This window comes from Heptranchias perlo, chromosome 3, assembly GCF_035084215.1.
Source record: "Heptranchias perlo isolate sHepPer1 chromosome 3, sHepPer1.hap1, whole genome shotgun sequence".
Lineage (NCBI taxonomy): Eukaryota > Metazoa > Chordata > Chondrichthyes > Hexanchiformes > Hexanchidae > Heptranchias > Heptranchias perlo.
The window spans coordinates 74,697,532-74,717,182 of NC_090327.1; the positions used below are offsets into that span (position 1 = coordinate 74,697,532).

The 19,651-nt window shown below is 42.0% G+C and overlaps 1 protein-coding gene across 5 annotated transcripts in view; it reads left to right on the plus strand.

The window, feature by feature from the left end:
- prex2 (phosphatidylinositol-3,4,5-trisphosphate-dependent Rac exchange factor 2) overlaps positions 1-19,651 on the plus strand; it is a 428,462-nt gene that overhangs the window by 173,786 nt on the left and 235,025 nt on the right. For all 5 annotated transcript variants that reach the window (XM_067980312.1, XM_067980313.1, XM_067980315.1 and 2 more), the window contains exons 18-19: positions 6,579-6,727; positions 13,634-13,719. In XM_067980312.1, the coding sequence (XP_067836413.1) occupies positions 6,579-6,727; positions 13,634-13,719 (235 nt within the window). The remainder of the gene's footprint in view (positions 1-6,578; positions 6,728-13,633; positions 13,720-19,651) is intronic.

Below are 19,651 nucleotides of genomic sequence, written 5' to 3' on the forward strand. Positions count from 1 at the left end.
CAATCGGCCCTTCGAGCCTGCTCCGCCATTTAATAAGATCATGGCTGATCTGATCCTAACCTCAAATCTAAATTCATGTCCAATTTCCTGCCCAATGGCAGTACAAGCTGGAGGAAGATATTCCTGAGGTGGATACCACACTGAGGAGGCCATTTTGTGTCCTTTTATTGAAGGTTGGTGTTACTTTGCTTGCATATCAATCCCTTTAATACTTTGGAGAGCCATCAGGACTTTTATTGATAGTTTTACTGAGCTCTGTTCAAAGTACTGCTTTACATTGTGGATATCGATTTTCAAATGGGAACACCTCTATTCCTATGCTATGAAAATGGAGATGAAGACATGGAACAGGCTGGATTGGAGGTTCTTTGCATCAGGCATCACAGAAATTGTCTCTTTTCTACATGCCTATGCACACTTACCGGGGCCTACAGACCAAGAAGATCTTACTTAGACTTTTCTGACTGTCAGTGCCTCAGAAGGCTGCGCTCCTTCCTGCGGGTTAATAGGATAAATGTCAGCAGCAGGTTAAACACTTGCAGCCTACTTCCACCAAGAGACTTGCGTGACTTCAATGGAAATAAGAATCGGGAGAGATGTATAACGAGTGGCTGCTCCGATATTACTTGTTTTACACCATCATTCTGTCAAAATGACTCCCACAGTTTTTTTGGAGATTGCGCTCCTCAGATCTGGGTTCCTAGGCCCCTCAGCTGAGGGTCGTCAGTTCTTCACTCTCCATGGAGGAATGACAATGTTCCTCATTCCCAGTCCTCCACTCCCAGCTCCTGATTCTCCGCACCTTACCCAGTGTCAGTCCTTCCGATTCACTAACTATCTTGTCCCGAATGTTTGTCTCTATTGCTGGTGCTTGCGTAAGTAAGATGCCGTGACGGAATTGGTGAGGAAGTTGAGACTTTGGATCAGGCAGTTCATTCCCCGGTCATCGTCCTGACCAGCCTCTATGATGTGAAACACAGAGGAGTTTGTTTAGCTGCATTCAGAATGACATTTCTCCTTGAAGAAAAAGTAGCTGAGTGCAAGGACATTGCAATACTTTGAGAATGCACATAAAGCTAAGCCCACCTGTAATGACCATTTCCCAGCTTTTGCCAAACTTCTGCTGCCAGATCATCTTTAACCCTGCCCTCTTCCACAGATTCTCCTTTCTGCTTGCTCACAATGGGCAGAACCAACTCTTCATAATGACGATCCGGATTCTTTCCCCTCAGTCTGGTTCAGTAATAACTGAAGTCGAATACATTTTAAAGTTCAACACATCTTTAATAGCAGGGTTCTTAGTCTGCAGCATTGATTTGGACTCCTGATAGAGTCCCTCTATGCTGGCAGAGTAAGAACAAAAACATACAGAAATCCACACGTTTTTATACAGATGAATAGGGTTGGAACATACTTAACGAGGGTCAACACCAATCATAAGCCGGGCATAGGTTGCCATGCGAGGTTACATTATTTCCGGCCAATCATAAATCGTCCATGTGCTGATCATGCTGCTGTTAGACATCAAAGGGGATAACTTCCTCACTTTCCAACTTAGAATGTTCTTCCCTGTTCCTTCTGTTCCTTATCTCCCAACCTGGAATGTCTTTCAACTTTGGCTAAGCTCGTTACCTATATTGATCTGCCATAAACATGGAGACATTCAGACCAGTCCTTGACTCACATCAAAGACCTATCATTGATAAGACAATGCAGGCCTGCTGACTAAGCAAACATATGGCCCAGCAGGAGGGCCAGGCCACTTGTATCAATCTCAGTTACTAACTAATTAACCCTTTCTAACCATTTTGCATTCTGCTTCTTTGCCACGTAGACATTTTAATATTTTACCGAAAACTGACCATGTAGGGATTCTCAATATGTGCTCAGGACTTTTAGCACTGCTGCTCTTGTTTTTGATACTAGTTGTCAGCCATCTTTTCCTTTCTGTTAAGGGCATGTGACCGCCATAGATAATTTCCTTATCTGAATGCATGCAATCCATGATGATGAGATGTGGAGGTGCATTGTCCCTTTAAATGGAGCGTCCTCCTATAGCTCTTGTGGCAGAAAATACAAATGGTCAAGTGGTTTTCAGTAAAGAAGGTGCTTAAGTGTTTACTTTGAGAAGTGAGTTTTCCTGACACCCAGATGCTGAGATTGAAGGAATATGAGAGGTAAGGAGCTGGATGAAGCTATAAGAGTGGTAGAGGATGTTTCTTGGCAAGAGTGCCTTGACTTATCTTAGCTACCTTTGGGAGGTCATTGAACCTCTTCCTGGCATTTCTTAGGCTGTTACCTCCCTTCAGACAACCTGCACCAACCTCTTTTGGAATGTCCTGCCCTCAGTGCCCAGCAGTCTGTCAATTTTGTCCCAGTCTTTAGCCAGCAACACCTCCAGAGATCCATCTGAGAATATGGGGGCATTTGTAGCTGCTGATTCCCTCAGTTGGCTGTTGCTGCTGCTGTTGCTTCAAACGTTGCTGCCCTTCTTCCTGATGCTCCCCTTTAACTGTCTGCAATTGTATTAATCTCCCTCCCAGAGGTGGTAAACCATCATGAATGATATTACCGCCATTGAGAGCTCCAGGAGAAAATTGCAGCATGTTAGCAGCGGATTCCTGTTGGCGGGTGATACTCCTGCTGCCCCGCTAATTCGACAATGGGAGGAGAATTAAGTCCAGTGTGTTTCCAGTGACTTAGTACTCTTTGGAGTCATTGGATAGGCAAGGGATCATCACCCACTCCTGTGCCATATAAAACTCCAGCTCGTAGACCAATCCTCATGTTTTTTTTCTCTGTCAATAGCAGAATCTTGCTATTGTTTCCTGGTAAGAAAAGTTCTGAGTCCTTCAATTCTTGCAGTTTTAGCAACCATAACGTAATAAGATATTGCTAAATGGTCATGAGCCATTTTGCTAGCTTTTGTTCAGCGAGGCAGAGCTGCTGCTGTTCAATGTCATAGTTAAGTTGTTTTGGGATTGATTTGCTATTTAGCAAAATCATATCAAATTTTAATGTTTCAAAAGAATTTCTGCTGTAGCTACCTTTTGACTGCTGTCAGTGCAAAGCAAAAGTATATCGGGCAGGGCTGTGGTGGGGGGGCGCTGGGGGTGTGGCAGTGGTAGTGTGTGGGGGACGGTGGTGGTGTGTGGGGGGGTGGGGGGGTGGGGGGGGGGGCGTTGGTGGTGGCTGGAGAGGGGGGAACTGGTTTTTAAAGCTTCATGGGAACACACATGAACATTTTGGTTACAAAGACTGATTTGGAGCTCACAGCCCTGCTCCCTTGGGAGAAATCATTGGAACATTATCCCTGCAGGAACTTCATGCTATTGTAGTCATGTGATCCTGTGCAATCTCATGCATATACCGTTTCAAAATACTTAGTCCCCAACCTCTCCACAGAGCAGCCTTCAGTTCTTTTCAAGGACCAGTCAGCAGTGAATGTTTTGTTTTCACAGTGAACAAAACAGTTTGTTAGAATTATATAAACATGTTTAAGCAGTTGGAAACAGTGGGAGCGTGGTTTTCGGTAGATAAGTAAAATAATCTTAAATTCTAGATCAATCACATAATTCAGAATTTTTCTACAAAAAATGTTTGATAAATAATCACTTATTTATACTGAAAATACACTAAAATAATGTTTTAGAAAATAAAATGCATAGCTCTTAATACACAAAAATGAAAGGAAGTGTCAAGAAACTGGACGCTCACTCAGGCTAAATCAGATTATGTAAATCCATGGCAACTGGTTCAATCTACTACTGTGCTTTAAACCCCAAATCCATCACTAAAGCCATTTATTTTGACCTTTGCAAAATGGCCAGCCTCTGTTCAATCTTATCCCCACCACCGTACTAACCCATACCCACTCTTTTGACACCTAGATTCAATTTCTTCTTCAGCCTTCCACTTGCATTCTCGACAAACTCTAATGCTAACTTGCCCCAAACTTCACTGCCCATATTTTCTGTACTTAGGTCCCCCCGCCCCATTCACCTTCATCCTTCCTGACCTACACTGGCTCCCTGTCGCCCAAAACATAGACTTTAAAATTGTCATCCTCATTTACAAATACCTCCCTGACAGATTACATCACTGAGGGGCAGCGTGTAGATGCATAAAAAGAGAGGACCAAGGTTACATTCTTGAATAACTCTGGAGGTGACTAAGCAGGGTTTGGAGAAGCCATTGCTGGAGATGCTCTGGCTGTGTTGGGACAAGAGTAGGAGTGGAAAAACAAGAGTAGTCCAATGGAGCTGGACTGCAGAGGAGAAGCTGTAGAGGAAGATAGTAAGGTTGACTGTCAACTGCCATGGAGAGGTCAAGAAAGAGAAGAAGGGATAATGCACCAAGCTTGCAGTCACAGAGGATCCTGATTTTACCAGCGGAGTCTCAATGCTGTGAGGGGGATGGAAACTTGACTGGAGGAATTTAAACAGAGTTGTGGGAGAGATGGACAGAGAGCTGTGAAGTGTCAACACATTCATGGAGCTTGCAGAGAAAAGGGAAGTTAGAGATAGGATAGTAACTGAGGAAGGTAGATGGGTCAAGCATGAGATTTTTGAATAGGAGGGTAATGGTCATAGTTTTGAAAGAAAAAGGAAAAAGACAGAGTGAAGGGAGATAAGTAGGGCGACGGCAAGGAGGAAATAGAAAATACAGAGAAGTCAGGGTTTGGTGGGTGAGAGACTGGAGGGCAACCAGGTGCATGGGGAAGAGGAGGGGTGGTGATGGATGAGGCAACGGCATGAATGGTTTCAACTGCAGTTCATGAGCTCCTTGCTCTTGGTGGAGGTGAGCATGGAGGAGGCTGGTCAGAGGTTTCAAAAGATGATTTGTAATGGAGAAAAGGAGTTGTAGATTGCCCTCACCTTCAGGAAGTTTCTGAAGTGCTAGAATGGATTTGGCATGGGGAAGGATCTGTGGTCATGCTTGACTTGCTTGAGCCAGGTCTTATGATTGATCACAAGATTGGTTATGCACCAAATGTGCCGAAGTCTGTGGTTGTCTCACTTTAGGTAGCGAAGGTGGGAACTTTAACAGGTGAAGTGGCAGATGAGGGAGATGTTGAGTAATTGGTGATGACAAGGGGACATTGAGCGTGCTTTCACCTTTTCCTAACTCCTGTTCTACTGCTTGACATTCATTTTCATAGGCAAAAAGGTAGGTAAGGGACTGGAAAAGCCCATCCAGTCAATCATGCCAGCTTTCTCCTATGCGAATCATCTCGGGATGTTTTACTAAGTTTTACTAAGTTAAAGGTGCTTTATAAGTGCAACTTATTAACAATAATGTCAATTGTCAGTTATTGCAAGTAATCAGTAATATCGGGGCAGAAATTGCTCGGAGCGGTGAAGTAATGGTCCCGCCGCTCCATGGTTTTAGATTAGCGATCTTACTTGCTATGGTCTTTACTTCGGGCACTTCCTCTAATAGGAAGCAGAGGAGAGCCCAGTGTTAGTTCAAGCGGAGCTAGGACCCAAGGGAGAAGTGAGAGGATCAGACTCTCCCCTCCACCAATCAGATCGCAGCATTTTTGACAAGCTGCCAAACTGTCCCTGCAGGCTTGAAACGTGAAAACCAGGAAGTGAAAGGTACAACATTAAAATCGTTGTAAAAACAGTTCGAGACAGTGAGAAAAAGAGAGGGTAAGAAATAATTGAATTAAATGAAAGAGACAGAAGGGGAAAAAAATAAAAAATTTAATGACTAAAAGCTATTAAAATAAGGAGTAATGAGACTCCACATTTTTAAAAGTTAATTTTTAGTTAATTGGCAGTCATTAAGACTTACTGCACTATTAAAACTTAGTTTAGACCTGGTATTTTTAAGTGTACCTGTTTTGTGTCGATATTAGTTACTTTCCAGCTGGGCAGATGAGCAAGTTGGCGCTGGTCCATTGATTCCACTGGTTCCAGCCGGCGATATATCTTTAATTCGAAGCTGTCATATCGCTGGCGATCCAGTAGGAGCAAGTTCCGGATTTCCATGTTTCACTGCACATATGCGAACGCTGGAACTTGCTCCTCCATTTCGCCACTAACGTGCTCACCGTTCTCTTCCATGCAATTTCTGCCTCCTCTTGTTTTGTTGAGGTTAAAGTTAAGAGCAGTTTGATTGTGTAGTATGTTGGAACTCCGACTCCTCCCAGTGACTGAATTTAGATGACCTGGGCAGAAGGCTGGGAATAGATCACTCAGCTGTCATTAGCTGGACATGGTGTTTGAAGCAGACAAAGGCAAGAAAATAATAAATGCCTATTTAAATTTTTTAAATCAAAGATTATAGCATGCAAAGTCCTGAGAAAAGGAAAACAAAATTCTGAGAAAATAGAAAGGCTCCTATACTGTAAGTAATTTTTAGCAATCATTATGGAGACCTCAAATACATGAAAGATCTTATATTATTTGAATATGATGTTTGTGTCCACACCCATGAAAAGGACTGTAAACATAGGGTTTAAATGGATCATAGTAATCTTATATGATGTAATTTTTCTATTGTTTATGCAAGAGTTATCATTTTCTGTGTAAAACCTATGTACATTTAAATTTTTTGTGATTTCACCCCAGATGGCAGGTCTAGAGGTTGGGAAAAAGATTTTTGCTATCAATGGAGATGTGGTTTTCCTAAGACCCTTTCAGGAAGTTGAATGCTTCCTGCAGCAATGCTTCAATAGCAAGAGGCCTCTCAGGGTGCTTCTGAGCACAAAGCCACGAGAGTAAGTGATGTGTCATATTCGAGCTTAAGTTTAATAATTGAAGTATTGCCACTGAAAGTCACTTTTTTGTTTTTAATTATTAAAGAACTGCTCCAGGATCAAGCCTTGCAATTGTCAGCCTCAAGTCTCCATTCGGAAAATACCCTCCATCTAATTCAAAAACAAAAAAAATGTTTTTTTTTAAAACTCAGCATGATCTGGCTAACCTCCAGTTTAGGACCACCAACTTTGTGCTGTTTTTCAGATTAGTGTCAGATCCCAGCAGCTCCTGCTGCTCTGCTGAAAGTATTGAGAGTGCAGAGAATTTGTGAAGAGACATCGAGGCTGAGTTCCCTCTTCCTAACTCCATGTGCACCAGTTCCCAACGTACCAGAGGAAATGGCAACAGAGACCTGTAATGCTGGCTCTCTGCCTCCTATGTGCTTGACATGCATTTCGTGGGAAACTCCCATTAGAAACTGGCAGAAACATTTAATTTTATGTAAGTGATGTGGAGGTGATGTCATAATACTTTCCGTGTCATTCTTTGAGAACTTCCCAGAGCGGAATGCCTGCCCCAAGGACCACACAAGGAAACTGGGCAATGGAGGTTGCTTGCTGTCTCTTCAGATCGGAGGGGTCTCTATCGACCTCCCGGGATCTCAGGATTTATTAGGGTGTAGCAGGGTTGGAGCTAACTGGTTGCTGTTTCTCAGAACAATCAGATGGCCAAAACATCTCCCAGCATTTTTGCTGCTACGGACTTCAAGACCTCCAGCAACAGCATACAGCTTGACACTGATTCCCAAATTGGGCACTTATGAAAGGTTCACCACACAACCTCACTGAGGTCAGAGAATGAAAAAAATCAGGGCCATCGTGTTTCCATGTCCAACCTTAGGATGATGGAAGTGGTGTTTTTGATTGGGCAGCCAGGCCATCATGTGATTATTTTAAAATTTATGCATCTTTTTTGGAGCACTAATAAGTGACATCATGGAATGGTGGCATATGAGCTTGTGCCTATAATGTTTATGATCTCAGCTGTGTTGCCATGGGAGAACACTGATCAGAGGATAAATTGAGGAGAGTGATCCCTGGGGTGCTCCCACAAACCAACTTAAAGCCGGTTAAGACTGACGATGGCTGATGCCTGGGAGCCAGTCAGCTGCCCAATTTATGTTGCTTGTACAAGAGAAGATACAATTAGAGAAAACAATTTGGTGTTTTACTCCTAACAAAAATAAATAATTTTGCTCAGCGGCAATAATTCTGTTTGAAATTGAACACAATGAGGGTAGGTATTTTTCTAATGAACACTCGTGCATAATGCAATGCAGTCTTATCCTGGACTATCATTTTGATTAGTTTAGATATAATATCATAGAATCATAGAAAAGTTACAGCACGGAAGGAGGCCTTTCGGCCCATCGAGTCCGCGCCGGCTCAATGCAAGAGCAATCCAACGAGTCCCACTCCCCTGTCCTATCCCCATAGCCCTGCAAATTTTTTCATTTCAACTACTTATCCAGTTCCCTTTTGAAAGCCATGATTGGATCTGCCTCCACTACTCCCCCCTGACAGTACGTTCCAGATCATAACCACTCACTATGTTTAAAAAAAAAAGTTTTCCCTCATGTCACCTTTGATTCTTTAGCCAATCACCTTAAATCTATGTCCTCTGGTTCTTCACCCTTCCGCCAATGGGAACAGTTTCTCTCAATCTATTCAGACTAGACCCTTCGTGATTTTAAATACCTCAATCAAAACTCCTCTGAAGCTTCTCTGTTCCAAGGAGAACAACCCCAGCTTCTTCAGTCTATCCACATAAGTAAATTTCCTCTTCCCTGGAATCATTCTAGTAAATCTTTTCTGCAACCTCTCTAAGGCCTTCACATCTTTCCTAAAGTGCGTTGCCGAGAACTGGACACAATACTCCAGTTGTAGTCGAACCAGTGTTTTATAAAGGTTCATCATGACTTCCTTGCTTTTGCACTCTATGCCTCTATTTATAAAGCCCAGGATCCCGTATGCTTTTTTAACCACTTTCTCAACCTGGTCTGCCACCTTCAACGATTTGTGCACATATACCCCAGATCCCTCTGTTCCTATACCCCTTCTGGAATTGTGCCCTCTAATTTATATTGCCTCTCCTCATTCTTCCTACTGAAATGTATCACTTTGCTTTTTTCTGCATTAAATTTCATCTGCCACGTATCCACCCATGCCACCAGCCTATCTATATCCTCTTGAAGTCCATCACTATCCTCCTCACTTTTTACTAATCTTCCAAGTTTTGTGTCATTTGAAATTTTGAAATTGTGCCCTGTACACCCAAGTCCAAGTCATTAATATATATCAAGAAAAGCAGCGGTCCCAGCACTGCCCCCTGGGGAACACCACTGTACACCTCCCTCCAGTCTGAAAAACAACCGTTCACCACTACTCTGTTTGCTGTCCCTTAGCCAATTCTGTATGCCGGTTGCTACTGCCCCCTTTATTCCATGGGCCGCAATCTTGATGATAAGCCTACTTATCAAACGCCTTTTGAAAGTCCATATACACCACATCAACTGCATTGCCCTCATCTACCCTCTCTGTTACCTCATCAAAAAACTCTATCAGGTTAGTTAAACACGATTTGCCTTTAACAAATCCGTGCTGGCTTTCCCTAATCAACCCACCCTCGTCCAAGTGACTTAATTCTGTCCTGGATTATTGTTTCTAAAAGTTTCCCCCACCAGTGAGGTTAAACTGACTGGCCAATTGTTGCTGGGTTTATCCTTACACCCTTTTTTGAACAAGGGTTAACATTTGCAATTCTCCAGTCCTCTGGCACCACCCCCTGTATCTAAGGATGTTTGGAAGATTATGGCCGGTATCTCTGCAATTTCCACCCTTACTTCCCTCAGCATCCTAGGGTGCATCCCATCCGGACCAGGTGACTTATCTACTAGCCTTTCTAGTACCTCTTCTTTATCAATTTTTAGCCCATCCAGTATCTCAAGTACATCTTCCTTTACTGAGACTATGGCAACATCTTCTTGGTAAAAACAGATGCAAAGTACCTATTTAGTACCTCGGCCATCCCCTCTGCCTCCATGAGCAGATCTCCTTTTTGGTCCTTGATCAGCCCCATCCCTCCTCTTACTACCCGTTTACTGTTTGCATGTCTATAGATATATTACTTGTTTTCATTTTATTTCAGTGCAATAGTCTTCAAATAAGAATGATATTTGGAGAAAGTGGTTTGTTACAGTTGCTGTCATCCTATATGTGCACTACTTCCATTCCCATCATTCCATATGGGCATCACCTAGTCATTGAAGTTTCAGCACACCTGACTTAAATGTTACAACACCAGGTTATAGTCCAACAATTTTATTTGAAAATCACAAGCTTTCGGAGATTACCTCCTTAGTCAGGTGAGTGAGTGTGGGACTCCTTGAACATTTCGCATTTATAGTCAGAGAACAATACCTGGTGATTACAGATAATCTTTCCAACTGCCCGTTGTCAAGGCAATTAAAGTGTTCAGACAGAGAGGTGTTACCTACAGGACCACCGAATACACAAACGGCCAGAACACAAGACAGAGAGAGAGAGGGAGAAACATCCGAAAGGAAGAGAAAGACAGAGAATGACCCGTTGTATTAAAAACAGATAACCTTTATTCGCTGGTGGGGTTACGTGTAGCGTGACATGAACCCAAGCACCCGGTTGAGGCCGTCCTCATGGGTGCGGAACTTGGCTATCAATTTCTGCTCGACGATTTTGCGTTGTCGTGTGTCTCGAAGGCCGCCTTGGAGAACGCTTACCCGAAGATCGGTGGCTGAATGTCCTTGACTGCTGAAGTTCCGCACCCATGAGGACAGCCTCAACCGGGAGCTTGGGTTCATGTCACGCTACACGTAACCCCACCAGCGAATAAAGGTTATCTGTTTTTAATACAACGGGTCATTCTCAGTCTTTCTCTTCCTTTCGGCTGTTTCTCCCTCTCTCTCTCTGTCTTGTGTTCTGGCCGTTTGTGTATTCGGTGGTCCTGTAGGTAACACCTCTCTGTCTGAACACTTTGATTGCCTTGACAACGGGCAGTTGGAAAGATTATCTGTAATCACCAGGTATTGTTCTCTGACTATAAATGCGAAACGTTCAAGGAGTCCCACACTCGCTCACCTGACGAAGGAGGTAATCTCCGAAAGCTTGTGATTTTCAAATAAAATTGTTGGACTATAACCTGGTGTTGTAAGATTCTTTACATTTGTCAACCCCAGTCCATCACCGGCATCTCCACATCATGACTGAAATGTTGTTGCTGCTTTATGATTCCCCTGGTTTCCCCTAATCCTGCATTATTTTTTAAACTCTCTTTGCAATGATATATCACTTTCCCTAATAATATTATAAAGATTAAATAAATGTTAGCAGGAACCTAGTAAAATTATGTTTTTGTCTGCATTTGATATTAAAGCTTTTCAAATTGATTGTAGTACTTAATAAAGTATATAATGTAAATTGAATTGTGTTCTTTAGTGTTTGCCATAGAATCAATTCTGCATAGTTTTACTAATGGAAAATTTTCTTCAGTTTGGATGTATTCCTTAAATAAATCACAATATCAGGATGTGACCACAGGGGAAATGATGGCAAAACAAACACATCAGTCCAGGGAGTGAGGGAAATGGATGCCTCAAAGTACTGTATAGGAATGCTAATTTTCCGCTTTGGCCCTCCACTCGGCACCAGACAGGTGTCCCTTAGGTACTCTGAACTTGCAGATGAAGAAGTTCACTCAAACTTCCGACTTGGGCCATTTGTATTACTTGCCTCGTGGAAGGACTTTGAATTGGGATGGGGGGAAGGGTGGAAACAGGAGAGGCTTGCAGTTCTGGCCACCAACGTTGGGGCCTGAAGATCACCCCTGGGGCTTTGGGGGGCCAGGGGGGAGGAGTAATTCAACATGCTTTCAGCCTGTGCATCTTTCAAGTGTTCCTGAAACCCCCACAGACCGCCTGGCTTGCCGAGGATCCCAGCGTGAGCTCCACTGCCAGATTTTTCGATTGCGCTTCTATTTTTTGACACCCTATGGACACACACAGAGGAAAGTGAGGTGGGATGACTATGATCATCCACTCCTGACTCATGTGACTGCCAGTGGTGGTCTTATGCCTCTGTAGCTGCGGCCACCATCCCACTCATTTTGGGAACTCCTGGAAATATAAAGCAGCATTGTGGGGATGCATATTTGACAGAACGGGTCTCCACCCTCACGTCCTCTTTGCTACACCTTGGAACTGAGCGTTCTGTAGGTGCAACGAAGAGAAAAATCTACCCTCTGATATTAGGTAATGACTAGGAAATGGTCAGAGTCAGAGAACACCGTGGTAAAAGTGACCACAATATGATGAAGAATAAGGCTAGGGTTATGAGGGAAAAAGAATGACTACAAAAGAATTGTTCAACTTTAGAAAGGAAGATTTTGAGGAGTGAGCTTGGGAAACTGGACTGGGGAACACTGTTAGAGGGGAAAAACTACTACATTGATGACTTTGTGGTGCTGCTTCTTGCTCTTGCTTTGCTCGAGAATTTTCTCTATTTCTGGCAATTGTCTTTCTACTAACATCTATTACAAGCCCACTAATCCCCACATCTACCTGAGTGTGCTTCTTCCCACCCCACATACTGTAAAGACTCCATCCAATTCTCACAGTTTCTCCATCTCTGTCTCCCTGGTCCTTATCTTCCATCCACCAGTTTCTGCACTCACCAGATCATCTCACCCCATTCCAGCCACCTACAACATGATCCTACCACCAAAAACATCTTCTCCACTCCTCCTCTCTCCCTTTACCTTCGTGACACTCTGGATTACTCTTGCACCACTCCGACTTCCTCGGCATTTTCCAGTGCAAACGCAGGAGATGCAACATCCGCCTACTCACCTCCTCCCACACCGTTGTCCAGGGCCCCAAACATTTCTTCTGTGTAAGGCAGCAATTTACGTGTACTTCCTCCAACCTAGTATATGATTTCGCTACTCAGAGTGCGGTCTCACCTCCATTCTGTCTGCAACTGTGCACCCAAACCACCTGTGGCTCATCACTTCAATTTTGCCTCCCATTCCCACTCTCACCTCTCTATCATTGGCCTCATACACTGTTCCAATGAAACTCAACACAAACTTTGAGAATAATACCTTATCTTTCTCCTAGACACCCTGTAATCTTCTGGTCTGAATTGACTTCAGTTATTTAAGACTTTAATTATATCCTTATTTTCCAACATGTTTTAATTTCGTACCTGACCTCCGGGTTTTTCATCTCTCCTGATCTTCCACTTTCCTGGGCCCCCACTTCCTTAGCTATTTACACATAAATTTGTTTCTTTAATGCCTTATTACTTTTGTCCATCACTTGACTGAGATGATCTGATGCATCATTCCACTCATGATTCCTCTCAATCTTTATTTATTTATATATTTCCCTCCTACCATTATTCTCATTGTATTTATATATTTGTTCGCCTCTTACTTTTCAGTTCTGAAGAAGGGTCCACACCCAAAATGTAAATTTGTCTGTTCCCTGCAGAGACGCTGACTAACCTGTGCGATCCAAGCATTTCCTGTCTTTGCCTCAGATAGATTGCTTGCCTTCATTCTGACTCTTGCAATGGGACCTAAAGAGAGAAGCACAAGAAGCTTCACAACATGAAGGAAAATAAATTTGAATTTCAATGTACCATCAACCCATTTATAGAAATTACCTATAGTAGTTAGACTGTTGCTATGCAAATGGTTTACATTAAGCTGTTATCTGATTTGGTTTCTGGAGACCAGTTTTAAATGGTTTCTTTACTTTTAAGAGTGTCTGTCTCATTTAATCTGCCACAAAACTGCATTCATTAACAAGCGGATTTTTCTTTGAACAGAACAATAAAGATCCCAGACTCTGCAGATGGACTTGGATTCCAGATCCGAGGATTTGGTCCATCAGTTGTCCATGCTGTTGGCAGAGGTAAAAAGAGAACTTTTTCTAGACATGTTTAACACTAGCCACTTGCACACAGCTGGCTAACAGCTGTGCTTTGAGGCCAGTCAAAGGTAGATTATTCTCAGCTACTGTTTTAAACCAGCCTCATTACAGCTTGGCACATATTCTCAACAGTGGATAGCACCAATTTTTTTCTTTCACATGTTGTGCTGTTAAAACTTGTAATATATGTTCTGTGGATATACTGTATACAGCTGGCTATTATTTATTAGTCTTAAAGCCTTGTTTCAGGGACAAAGTATAATTTGGAAACAGCAGAAGACTGTAGACACATAAACCAATTTCTTTCAACAAATGTGTGATTTTAGCCAAAAAACATCTATTTTCACATAATGGATGTCTGTTCTCAAAACAAACAGTTGTGATTTTTTTATAAGCAGCCAGTAACATACGGCAGTCATCAAAATATGGGTACCAGCTGCTAATATTAGTTATTCCTGGACACATTTTCTGTCTTATATTTTTATCAAAAACTGAACAGATTGTTCTTTATGCAGAAGGGATAAATGAAACAAGAAATAGATTATGGGACAAGGTTTACTTTGTAGCAAAATTGTTAATGCATTCTTCAATCAAACACATGAACCCAACCATGCAGATAAGAATAGTGTTGACTATTATGATTATTAGCTTTTGTGGACTATTCTGCACAATGCACAATGACTGGCTACAGGCACTGAATGGAAGTCAGAGGGGAGAGTAGGAGAGTGGCACACTGGTGCTGCAGAATCCTGTGGTGGCTACCCCGAGATTTCTAGGGAGAAAGCTGAGCCAGTTTTAAACATAATTGCAGGTACAGGCAACACCTTGAGTCCAGGTGGTCAGCTGGAGAGTGTAGAAAAATGGGAGTAGACCATGGGCATATTACTGAAGAAAAGTGGAGTCACAAAATTACTTTGATATATAGAAACAAAATTCAATACAATTTTATTCTAGTGACGGGTACCAGGCCTAAACTTTGTTATGCAGGAATATCAAAGTTCAATATATCAAGAGTGCAATGCCTGATCTTTCAGCATTAATGTTGGTTTAATTTTGCCTCAGGTATTTTAATTTATTGCTGTATTTAATGCAGTGCTGACCTTTTTTTTTCTTGTTTTATTTGCATTTTTGATTGAGTATTTTTCTCACATTGTAGCAATTGCTTTATTATTCAACGTTACAAAAATAACAAGCTTAAAAAAGCTGAAGGAAGAATATTATTTATCGTCTACATTGTCAGTGTTGATCAATTCAGTTACATGGTCAGTGAATTGAGATACTAGAATTTTTCCTTATATGGGAGTTCACTATAAGTGGGTTTGAAAACAAAGTAATTTGATAATCATTATCAAAAAATGTCTTATTCTTGTTCAAGGGAAATATGAATCCTTACCATCTTAAAGCTCAGATGCAATATACCAACTGAGGACATTTAAAAATAATTGTTGTATTCCATCAAACATAAGCTCCAGCTGCAAGAGCTGTGATCACACGAATATTAATAAAAAGTGTAACCACCTGTTTTGTTTCATTTTGGTTTCACTTAGCTTCCATTTCATTTGCTGCACCCCATGCGTCACACGTATCATTCTGTTCTCATCAAGGTTATCTATTTTGCCCTGTCTTTTGTACTTTGCCAAAAGTTTATCTATGGCAGTTTTTTTTTATAATAATGTGCAGGTTAGCTTATTTCCTTAATTGAATAATGTTGGTTTCATTGCTGAAACATACACAGGTATTACAAACAAAAATTCTCTTGCTTCAAGTATTGGTACCTGTAGCGGTAAGGACATGAGGATTTTTAGGAAAAGAGAAGAGATCATAAGGCCTAACAAAGCTGTCCTTTTTTGATTGAAAAAAGTAGTACAATGTCAGCAAAACAAAGTACAGTATTGACCTGCTGCTAGCGTTGATCATTCTTGGGATCTCTGTTATTACTCTTTCAATTTGCCAGCGAAACAGCAACAACTTGCATTTGTATAGTGCCTTTAATGTAGAAAAATGTGCCAAAACACTTCACAGAGGCGTGAGGATAACTTACACAGAGTTAAAGAGTGGTGTCCAAAAGCTTGCTGGGTTTTGAGAGGGCTTTTAAAGGAGGAGAGGGAGGTGGAGAGCTGGTAGGGTTTAGGGAGGGAATACTGGAGAATGGAATCTAGGCAGCTAAGGGCATGGCCCACAATGGTGGGGAAAAGGATGGGATGCAAAGGAAGCGGGAGTTAGAGGAATGGAGAGTTCTGGAAAGGTGGGGGTTGGGGGAGGTTAAAGAGATAGGGTAACCATGGAGGCATTTAAACACAAGAACAAAAATGTTAAATTTATGAGACCAGGAGGAAATGTAGGTTAGTGAGGTAAGGGTAAAGGGTGAGCAATACCGGTGCAGAGCTTAGCTGAAGTTTATGGAAGATGGAGGATGGGAATCCAGCAAAGAGACTGGCAGTAATCTAGTCTGGAGGTGAGAAGGGCCTGTTTGAGGGTTTCAGTGCCAGATTCAAAGTGCTAGAATCTCACTGAATACATCCAAGGATCCTAAGGGAAATGGGGAAGAAATAGCGAAGGCCCTATGAATTATATTTCAGAGTTCTATTGAGAGTGGATGTGTGTCAGAAGACAGGAGAGTGTTTTCAGAAAGGGAGAACTAACCCGGGTAATTATAGGCCAGTTAGTTTAATGTTTTGTGATAGGGAAAATTTTGGAATCTTTAATTAAAGAAGAAATGACTAAATATCTAGAAGAAGAGAAAATAATTAGGAGCAGCTAACATGGATTGCAGAAAGGTAGATCATGCTTGATAAACCTTGAGTTCTTTGAAGAGTTGACAGATATGATTATTGAGGGAAATGCAATGGATGTAGTCTGCATTGACTTTCAGAAATCCTTTGAAAATGTTCCACAAAGGAGACTATTGGAGAACATTAAGGGATATGTAATTGGTGGGGGTGGGGGGGGGAATAGCAACTTGGATTAAAAATTAGTTAGAAGGGAGGAAGCAGTAGGAGTTGAAGGCAATTTCTCAGAGTCGTTGGAAGTGGGTAGTGGCATCCAACATGGTTCGACATAAGAACATAAGAAACAGGAGCAGGAGTAGGCCACGGCCCCTTGAGCCTGCTCCGCCATTCAGTAAGATTATGGCTAATCTTCGACCTCAATTCCATTTTCCCGCCCTATCCCCATATCCTTTGATTCCCTTAGTGTCCAAATATCCATTGATCTCAGAATTGAATGTACTCAACGACTGAGCATCGACAGCCCTCTGGGGTAGAGAATTCTAAAGATTCAAAACCTGGGACTGCTTCTGTTCACTGCTTACATCAACGATTTGGATATAATGCTAGAGGGAGTGGTGTCCAAACTTGCAGAGATATTAAAACAGGAGGCATAGAAAATAATCATGAGGAGGAAAGGAAATAAAAAGTGATATTGATAAGATGGAAGTATAAGCTAAAAAGTGGCAGATGAAGATCAATGTCAGTGGATGTGAGGTGGTACATTTTGGTAAAAAAATATAAGTAATTTTACTTGGGGGAAGGTTGGATGATGTGGGAGAGCAGAGGGATTTGGGAGTTCACGTTCATAAGACATTAAAAGCTACCCCACAAATGGATAAAAAAAAAGCTATTGTAATGCTGGGATTTATGCGAAGTAGCTTGAGTTCTTTGAGGACATAACGTACAGGGTGGATAAAGGGGAACCAGTGGATGTATTGTATTTAGACTTCCAGAAGGCATTCGACAAGGTGCCACATAAAAGATTATTGCTCAAGATAAAGAATCACTGGATTGGGGGTAATATTCTGGCATGGGTGGAGGATTGGTTATCTAACAGGAAGCAGAGAGTTGGGATAAATGGTTCATTCTCAGACTGGCAACCAGTAGCCAGTGGTGTTCCGCAGGGGTCGGTGCTGGGTCTTCAACTCTTTACAATCTATATTAACGATTTGGAGGAGGGGACCGAGTGTAACATATCAAAGTTTGCAGATGATACAAAGATGGGAGGGAAAGTAGAGAGTGAGGAGGACATAAAAAACCTACATGGGGATATAGACAGGCTGGGTGAGTGGGCTGAGATTTGGCAGATGCAATACAATATTGGAAAATGTGAGGTTATGCACTTTGGCAGGAAAAATCAGAGAGCAAGTTATTATCTTAATGGCGTGAAACTGGAAAGTACTGCAGTACAAAGGGATCTGGGGGTCCTAGTGCAAGAAAATCAAAAAGTTAGTATGCAGGTGCAGCAGGTGATCAAGAAAGCCAATGGAATGTTGGCTTTTATTGCTAGGGGGATAGAATATAAAAACAGGGAGGTATTGCTGCAGTTATATAAGGTATAGGTGAGACCGCACCTGGAATACTGCATACAGTTTTGGTGTCCATACTTAAGAAAAGACATACTTGCTCTCGAGGCAGTACAAAGAAGGTTCACTCGGTTAATACCGGGCCCGGATGAAGGGGCGGACATATGAGGAGAGGTTGAGTAGATTGGGACTCTACTCATTGGAGTTCAGAAGAATGAGAGGCGATCTTATTGAAACATATAAGATTGTGAAGGGGCTTGAACGGGTGGATACGGTAAGGATGTTCCCAAGGATGGGTGAAACTAGAACTAGGGGGCATAATCTTAGACTAAGGGGCTGCTCTTTCAAAACTGAGATGAGGAGAAACTTTTTCACTCAGAGGGTAGTAGGTCTGTGGAATTTGCTGCCCCAGGAAGCTGTGGAAGCTACATCATTAGATAAATTTAAAACAGAAATAGACAGTTTCCTAGAAGTAAAGGGAATTAGGGGTTACGGGGAGCGAGCAGGAAATTGGACATGAATTTAGATTTGAGGTTAGGATCAGATCAGCCATGATCTTATTGAATGGCGGAGCAGGCTCGAGGGGCCGATTGGCCTACTCCTGCTCCTATTTCTTATGTTCTTATGTTCTTAAGTATGGCATATGAAACTTGAGATGTAGTGGTGAAATTATATAAAACCTTAGTAAGAACACATTTGGAATACTGTGTGCAGTTTCGGACTGCACGCTATTGGAAGGATGCTGAGCGAGGGTACAGCTCAGATTTATGATGAGCTATACCCTCTCTGCCTAGTATAAGAATATGAAGAAAGACTTGAAAAAATTGGGTTATGTTTGTTAGAACAGAGGAGATCAAGAGGTCATTTGATAGATTGTATAAAATTATGATGAGTTGCGACAGGGTAGTTAGAAATGGGCTGTTCCAACAACTGAAGGGTCCAGAATGAGGAGATACAGATATAAGATTAAATGTAAGAGATTTCGGACAGAGAGCAAGAGAAACGTTTTTTACACAGAGGGTTGTGAGGCTGTGGAATGTACTACGAAAGTTAATGATTAAAGCAGAGATCATGCCAACATTTGACGATAGGTTGGACAGGTGATAGGGGGAAACGGGATATGAGAATAGGACAGGCACATGGGTTTAAGATTACTGCTTGTGTGGAGGATAAATATCAACACAGACTCATTGGGCCAAATGGCCTGTTCCCATGTTCTAATTTCTATGTAATTCTATGGATTGGCTGAAGTAATGGTAGAAGCAGGTGATGTTATGGAGGTGGAAATAGCTGTTCTTTGTAATGGAGAGGATCAGGGATTGGAAGCTCAGAGTTGATCAGAATGCCGAGGTTACCAACAGTCTGGTTCAGCCTGAGACAGTGGCCAAGAAGGGGGATGGAGTGAGTGGTAAGCATACGAAATTTGTGGCGGGGGCTGTAGATGATGGCTTTGGCCTTTCCAATATTTAGCTGGAGGAAGTTGAGAAACAAATTGACAGTAATAGGAATTCACTGACACGGTAAGTTTCCTTCAAAAAGCATTTAAGATGAACCCATTGCAGTAAATTATGATAAAATAAATCAGTTCCTAAGGTTTTACAGAGACTTTGATTTGCAATT